An 8,770-nucleotide genomic window follows, 5' to 3' on the forward strand; every position below is an offset into this window, starting at 1 on the left:
ATGGAGTCAATATAATCACAATGAAATGAGTGTTTCCAGTCATCACACTTTCGTTTTTTTGAATTGTATATCAGTTGGTGTTTTTAAATAAAGATTGATGTATATTCAAACTTTTGATTGATTTCTGAAGGAGGTTAGTAGCTGGAATTGAGCCTTTATAAGCAAAGAACAAAATCATGCTATAATATATACTGGGGAAACAAAATAAATATGCATAATATTGGGAAAATATTGCTTAATTAATGAAATTATGTGGATAAATGATGTCAAAATCCTTATAGGAAGAAGCACAAGAAGATTATATATGCAAGTTTACTGATGATTAAGATAAATATGAAAGAATCATCTACTCATAGGACCAGTCAAAGAAAGTATACAACCACTTGGAACTCCAGTAAACCACTTTTGCTTAATCCACATCTTCTATCTTGATATAGAAAAAACTGAATATTTCAGGAATACTATCATAAATTTGCCTTTCTGTATCCAACTATAGCATGCTTAGTCAGTGAATACCTGCTCCGGGGCTCCTTTACTGGCCCGATGCCAGAATCCATAGGAATCAATATATGTTATGGCAGTACGCTTGTCAACAGGATTAAAGGGCAGGAAGTGAACTTCTGTGATGTTTGCCCGTGCCTGCATTAGAAATAGAACAGTTTCTTTCACTTCTTAAGAAGAAAAAGAATAAAACAAGTTAACACCCACACTTGCACAAACACACACGTGCACACATATACACACACACAGACGCATGCACACACCTGCACACACACGTCCCTGTATATGTGATGCTTTTGTGGATCAATCCCTATGATATGATCTCCATGATTTATTTAGTAAAAAACATGTATTGGATAATCCTATTTGTTGTGCAAGCAGGATTGTTAAGAAATTTAAAAGTCAATGGTCCACGCTGCCCAAAATAATTGAAAAAAAAATCTTTTCTTCGAGAACATGACTAATAAAGAAACCATGCCAAACATATTTATGGGATCAGATCATCAGATAAAACTTGGATTCATGACTTGTGCTAGAGAGCACACCCAGGTCGAGTGCACTAAATATAATCCCAAATATGCAAACATGTGTGTGTATGCATATATGTATATGGAAGGGGAAACACAAATATTTTCAGTCAGTATGGTTGTTGGTTAATTAGTTGTTTATGGTAATTGGATCCATTTACCTCCTTTTGGTCCGCAAGCATGTTGACAATAGCTGTATCAATAGCATCTTGGTTCTCAAGCCTTGCTGCTCGTGCTGCAAACAGGATCACAGTTTCTTTATCCATATCTTTGTTGAAAACCTACAAGACAATGTCCTAGTCATGATTCTCTCTTTTCCCTGAAACATGAATGAGGCATCAATATAAGAATGCCAATGGCCATTATGACCCTTCAACTAGTGGTAATGAGGAGAGCTTGGCAGGAGTTAAGTCAAAAGTTCCAAGGCACTTACTGCTTACAGATACAAGGTATAATTTAATCATAGAGTGGTAAATACAAAAGTCAGCCAGTTAGAAGGAGAAGTTTGGAGAAAAGTTCCTCCCAATTATAACAAAAACTTAAGGGAACCTAACCTCAATTAGATTCTTATCAACTGTAAGGCAATTCAAAGTTAATGTTCCAGTTTTATCACTGCAAAGGACATCCATTCCAGCCATTTCTTCAATGGCAGTCATCCGCTTCGTTATGGCACCCTGTTAGACAAGGATAATTTTATCAGTTGATATACCACCTCTTATGGAACTAAACCACAAAGGGATGTGTATGGGTTAGACCTGTTGCGAAAGACTATGAGAACCAATTGCAAGTGTTACAGACAACACAGTTGGCATAGCAATAGGAATTCCTCCAATTAAGAGGACAAGAAGGTTGTTGATACCCTTTCTATATGACCGATGTTGGATAGGGTACATTACTATGATTTCAAGAATCATCCCCACAGCTATTGAGCAAATACAGAAGTTTCCAATGGCCGTAAGAACCTGGTAAAAAAAGAATCATATTAGTATCTAAAATCAGACACAATTATACTGAGATTTGTCTTTCCCTTGAAACTGACAAGCAGAAAGAAATTGATAAGGCTAAGCATTAAATTTGAACAAAAATTTCTTTGTTTCTGCTCTATCATTCTAGTATCATAAACCATGAAGGCTTAGGAAATGTCTTTTCTATATGGCACTACTTTAAAGCATAGTCACAAATATCACTGAGATATTGAGAATCTTCTGATATTATTGCTATATATTCACAAACCGTAAAAAACCTGAAAATATTGTGAGATTTTCAAAATTGTCTCCTAATATATTGTGATATTGTTGCACTTTTATCATGATTTTTAAATGTGATAAAATTATCATGATAAAACAAAATGAAATAAATGTCTTTAAGGGGCCATTCTTGTCATTTAAGAGTACTCTTTTGAATAAATTTATTTAAGAGGGTCCACATTCAAACTTCCCATCTAAACTATAGTAAAATGTAGAATAATACATAATGGTACCATTCACCCAAAGGAGGGAAAGGCTCTTATATGGGGATAGGAGGGCTGCTCCCTCTTCAGTCCCGTCAATAGGAGACTATTATCACTTACTAATCATTTTACCAATATCTCATACTACTACCAACTTATAATAATCTTGTTTAACTTTTAATTTTCCAATATCTTTCCAAGGCTTTCCAGATAAAAACAAAAATTTCTGAAATATCCTGAGATATTCCCTTAAAGAAAAATTCCCAATAATAACGCTCCTGTCATTGCTATAAGGTCAAATCAATCAATGAATCCCAATAATCAACATTCACATTCTGTTTCTTTGTGCTTATGCTTATGCTATGAATCCTTTCCCTTTTCTTGAGGCGTTGATGGATTTTTCAAAAGAATTCCTCAAGTATGCTTATGCTATGAATCCTTTTCCTTTTTCTTGAATTCCTAAAGTATTTGGCCTGTTACTTTAATGAATTGAACAAATCATAATGGGTGGAGAACCGTACGAATACAAAAAGCAACGTGATCTTATTGTAAACTAGACAAAGATGATACCTGCAGATAGCTAATAAGGTCTTAGAAACAGCTCCATTTGATGAAATCACAAAACAGAATAGCTAATTGTCAAATTTCAAGGTCAAGCACATTCTTCGACCTTCAATACCTAATTTCTTAGATGAACTGAGAAAAATTGATCTCTAGGAAATAGCTGGCTGAGCAATCCCAGAACAACGTGACTTCTACTAGAATTCTTGTACATAGAGTAAATGGATTTAATATGTAAAGAATATGTCATACAGCCCTGCATATCCCACCTTCTGAAAATGTCCAACAACTTCCGTGGTGTCAACGAGATGAGCTGCCTTCCCGAAGAAAGAATGAACCCCGGTAGCAATTACAACAGCTTCAATCTCCCCATGTTTACATGTTGAACCAGAATAAACCTCATTACCAGTCCTCTTTGTAACTGGAAGGGACTCTCCTGTCAACGCTGACTACATCATAAAATCATAAATGAAGTTACATTATAAATAAGGGAACTTTAAGTGAAGGGCAATGTATGGTCATCAGTGTTAAGTACAAGAAATTGAGGAAAACAATCCATATAGACATGGTGAGTTATCTTGCAGTAAGCAATTTCCAATTAACTTAAGTGCATAAGCATAATTTGCCTGGTCAATCTTAAGAGGGTCTCCCTCAAGCAGGCGAGCATCTGCTGGGATAATGTCCCCGAGTTTAATGCTAATTATGTCTCCTGGTACCAGAATAGCGGCATCCCTTTCTTGCCATTGTCCATCTCTTAGAACCTGAACCAAAGAATGGCCATAACAACCCACATCAATCATGTAATGACATTTAAAAGAAACAAACTGGAAAAGGAAACTTATGGCCATCTCACCTATTTCAGCTGTTTTGCTATGTGAAAATTTGTGATGGTGGCCACAGTGCCAAAACATAAAAAGATGATCATGTAACAGTAATAGTTTTCAATAAAGATTTAAAGATTCTCCTTGCATCGTTAATCATCCCCAATACCATATGTGTTCAGTAAAATAGTGTTTCAATTGCATAGGTGCTACTTCAGAAGACAGCAGATTGCTATATTCATTATAATCACGGAAAAAGATTATCATAGTTCAGAACAAGTACCAACCCTGGTCTTTGGAGCAAGACGAGCCATGAGGGAAGCTGCTGCATTCCCAGAATTATTTTCCTCGATAAAGCTAATAGTAGAGTTTATCAGCAACAAACAGATGATTCCCACAAAGTCCTGCCAGTCAGGAGGGTCTCCCTGAAACATAATGCAAGTTGATCATTAGTAAAGGAACTTGAGCATCCAACGATTGCTTGACCAGCTTATAAAACCTTGAATAGCCAAGTCATATCATTGTATATGAGCTCATGCAAACAGTTATAAACAGCGAGCAGTCAATTTTTGATAGCTCATTACTCATATGGAAAGGTGCAATAAACACTAAACCAAAGCAGCCAACTCTTTTGCTGTAGATCCTTTCCAGTCTAGTAAAAAAAACAATTTGAATGACTATAAATAAGAAACATATAGGATTATGTGAAAACTTACTCCACCGTTAGCAAGGAGAATTGACATTACTGCAGCAGCTTCCATAACCCACGACAAAGGGTTCCACATAAAGCTAAGGAACTTAAAGAATTTGTTCTCCTGTAGTGCATCATATCAAAAGTATGATCAATGTTTACAGTTTGAAATCTATTTAGTTCAAACATCTCTGGAATAATTTCAATTCAAATGCCTAGACCACAAGAAAAAAAACAGCGACTAAGAAAAGAAGGTATTTGGGGCAATAGCATTCTGGAACTACCGGTTTCTCCTCAAGTTTGTTGGGGCCAAAAATTAGCAAACGAGCCTCAGCACCTTCTGATGAGAGCCCCACCCGAGAAGTCCTCAGTTGTTCAAACACTTCCTCCAAAGGCAAACGTTCCTGCAAGACACTCGTCCACATGAGCATAAAATTTTATCTTTAACAGCATAATCAACTTAGAATATGGAAAACGACACTGCGATTTCCTCTGTTCTTCAACATCTGTACCAGGTCAATCGCATCTCGGTGGAAATTTTCAGGCCCGAGAAGAGGTTTCTCCAGGTCTTCCATTGCTCAAGAAGCAATCTTCCTCTACAAAATTCAACTACACCACCTCACCCCTGCAACAGAAACAACTTAATCGTTTAAACCAAAATGCCAATCTTCCCAAGTCCTGGACTTTCAGATTCTCAAAATGGTAAAGAGGCTTATGCCCATCTTAAGCATCACAAAATTTTACAAAGCTAGTTGCAACCGAAAAAAAGTTTTCAACCTCACTTGGATACAGGAATTCACAATGTATGTCCAAATCACAGAGCATCAAATGCTTCAAATCTATCTTTGATGTTGAGATGCGAAAAATTAGATGCAAGAGATGTTACCCATTGTTTCAACCTAGCAAGCTTCTATGTATAAGAAGAATCCGATGAAACAATAGCAAGGTGCAGCAGATTTTATCACATAGTTTTGTCAGAATCAGGCAAAAATCATTTGGAAACATAATTCAAAGTTTGATCTTGAACAGAAATCTTGAAACACATAGGAGAAGATACTTGAATTCCCAAAGAAATGCACAAAAAGCCTAATTTTTTCCCACAGCCATCAATTACAAACGGTCGAAAATATAAATTCTTCGATTCCCCAGTATCTTGCTTTCAGTTACATAGACAAGCTCGACACAAAAAATGGCATTCACCAATTCACTTACTCAAGTAGGGTGTTGTTGAGATGGGGAGAAGGGGATAAACGGGGGATCCTCTGGAGGAGGGAACCAACCCCACGACCCTCTGCGGTTTCTCGGGCACCGGAGATCTTTTCTGTTTAAAGCCCCGACATTTGGCTGGTTTTAAGGCCCCGAACGATCGCATGAGTGATAGAGCGGCATGACCATCGTCACCATCTTCACCGGTAGCAGTGATGGTAGTGATAGTGAGCATAGCGGCTGCTGCTGCTGCTGCTGCTGAATGGACTGTGGAGGCGGACGGGTTTAGTGTTTGACTGGTTGTTGGTTCTTCGATTCCACCAAGCGGTCCTCCCCTCTCATGCGTTTGCGTCTCGCCATGGATCATGGGTGCTCTCTCTCTCTCTCTCTCTCTCTCTCTCTCTCTCTCTCTCTCTCTGGACATTACGTTCTCACCAACCTTTCAGCTGAAGCAATCTGAACTGTTTCAGTGTGTGTGTTGGTTTGTTTTGTTTTTTGTTTTTTAACTAACTGCCCTTTGCTTACCGTTTCTGTGTTCGTAATCAAACAAGTGTATCCGTAACTTCCACCTATGGTTGACTGCTTGTATCCATCCACAAAATAGATTAACAAAACCACCCTTCCAGAAAGATATCTGATTATACGTGGGTAATGTTTGCTACCCTGGGTAAGGAACACTTCAGTGAAAAAATATAATATTTTATTTTTTCAGTTTTTATTTTTTATTTTTTTCATATATGAGTGAACTATATGTTGAGTTGAAACTAGCATTTGTATTATGTTTTTCTGACGTATGTCACATTTTACAGGAGTTGAAAAATCAACATTATACAATGTAACAAAATTTCATAAAAAAAAATACATTTTTACATTGAAAAACTACTATCTAAAGGTCAATTCCTACTATTTTGATCACTCAGAACACATCCATGAGGTTGAATTTGGTCAAAACAGCCTCCCCTATGAGTTCCAATTAGGGAGTTTCTCACTCCTAAGTAGGAATCGACATGAGAATTAGGGCTCGACAGGTGTTGAGGCCCAAGCCCTGCCCGACCCAGTTACGATCAGACCTTATAAATTTTGCACATAGTCCCAGTCTGACTTTATTCGGGCATTGGCAGCAAAGTGCAACCCAAGCCCGACTAAATTCGGGTCAGGGATCCAAAGTTCATGGGTAGCCTTACCTCCCAGGGGTGGCAGTGGACCGGGGCGGGGGAGGGAGACAAGATCTCCACCCCCGCCCCATCTCAAAATCCGAACCTTCATCCCCGCATGAGAAAGGATTTTAACCTCCACCCTCGCCTCCATCCCCGGTCCAAACGGGGGCGAGGCAGGGTGGGGCTGCATTTCTCCTCAGTCTATTGTCCTGCCTTGAAGGATTGAGGGCGGGGTGGGGCGAGGATTGGGACGGGGATGGGCGGGGGAAAGCGTAAGTCCATCCCCGCATGGGGATGGATTTTAACCTTCATCCTCATTTCATGTCCTTCATCCCTGGTTCAAACTGGGCGAGGTGGGGCGGAGCCCCATTTTTCCCCTATCCACTGCCATCTCTACTTACCCTCAAAGGTAGCATATATATATATATATATATATATATATATATATATATATATATATATATATATATATATATATATTAGAGTGTATGTGCTTGATTGTTTTTTAGGATTTTTTTTGTTTTATTTTTAAATTTTGACCATATACTTATACTTGATTTTACAGTTCTTGAAGTGTTTGATTTTGACACATGAGTGAGTTTTTATAAGGTTTACAGTCCAAAATCTTTGTAAAATTTTGAAGCTTCAAAATATCATTTTTTTTCATCGAAAACACATGATCCAAGTGTGGATTCCTTATAAATCGACCATGCCCAACACATTTATGTGGTCAAAACTGCAAAAAAATACCAAAAGAACAGAAAAGTCCATCAAGCGTGTATCGCAAGCACCTAATGTTCAATTACCTACTCTCTCTCTCTCTCTCTCTCTCTCTCTCTCTCTCTCTCTATATATATATATATATATATATATATATATATATATATGAGGCTGGCATCCAACCAACAGAAGGTCCAAAAATAAAAATCGATGATAATTGACATCATTCCTTTTCTAGCGATTGAGTTTTTTACATATTAAATTTGTATCATTAATTTAGTGAGTGCCATGTTTTAGATTATGAAATTTTAATGTTCAGATGTGTTCTTTAAAGCGCTAAAAATCAACCTCCCACAATATTAAAGTTTTAAATGCATTGTGAGCCATCAATTTTTCACATTTAAAAAAATATGTCAATATGCAGTAAAGTCTTAATGTAAAGTATGTTTCTTACTAAATAAATTATGAAGGACAAATATGTGAGGTCTTATCGTTGAGATGTTTGATCGTGTTTTAGATTTTGGATTTTACTTTAGTTGAACAATAACTCGATATATATATATATATATATATATATATATATATATATATATATATATATATATATATATAGAGAGAGAGAGAGAGAGAGAGAGAGAGAGGGGGGGGGGTTTTATGCTTTTTCATTATTTTATTCACAATTTTGACCCCATAAATGTGTTGGGCATAGTCCGATGATGATGTCTTTTTGATGAAAAAAATGAAACTTTGAGCTTGGGAAATTTACAAAGATTTTAGACTGTTGATTTTTTTAACCTTATAAAAATCCACGCTACGAATCAAACACTTCAATAATCCCCCTGGATCACATATGTACGGTCAAAATTTAAAAATAAAACTAAAACCCTAAAAACCTCATTTAGCGCTTATGGGTTGACGCTTCATTATATATAGAAGTTGGTAGTTGGTCAATCGTTAACTACTCAACTCCAATTTAATAAAGCGGGTCGTCATATATATATATATATATATATATATATATATATATATATATATATATATATATATATATATATATATATATAAAAGTTGGTAGTTGAACAATGTTACTCAACTCCGTTCAATTCAATAACGGTCGTTGAATATAAAGAAAAATC

At 36.6% G+C, this 8,770-nt stretch overlaps 1 protein-coding gene across 1 annotated transcript; it reads right to left on the bottom strand.

Annotated features, from left to right (window-relative positions):
- Positions 1-1,567: 1,567 nt before the first annotated feature.
- Positions 1,568-5,126, bottom strand: LOC149831328 (ATPase 4, plasma membrane-type-like). Its single transcript, XM_090012998.1, has 8 exons — positions 5,064-5,126; positions 4,836-4,955; positions 4,577-4,675; positions 4,148-4,285; positions 3,666-3,800; positions 3,309-3,488; positions 1,784-1,990; positions 1,568-1,702 (listed from the first exon to the last, which is right to left on the bottom strand). Exons 1-8 carry the CDS (start codon positions 5,124-5,126, stop codon positions 1,568-1,570), a joined length of 1,077 nt encoding a protein of 358 aa, XP_089869124.1.
- Between the last annotated feature and the right edge of the window lie 3,644 nt (positions 5,127-8,770).

Source organism: Nuphar pumila, chromosome 7 (genome assembly GCF_984573655.1).
Source record: "Nuphar pumila chromosome 7, dmNupPumi1.hap1.1, whole genome shotgun sequence".
NCBI lineage: Eukaryota > Viridiplantae > Streptophyta > Magnoliopsida > Nymphaeales > Nymphaeaceae > Nuphar > Nuphar pumila.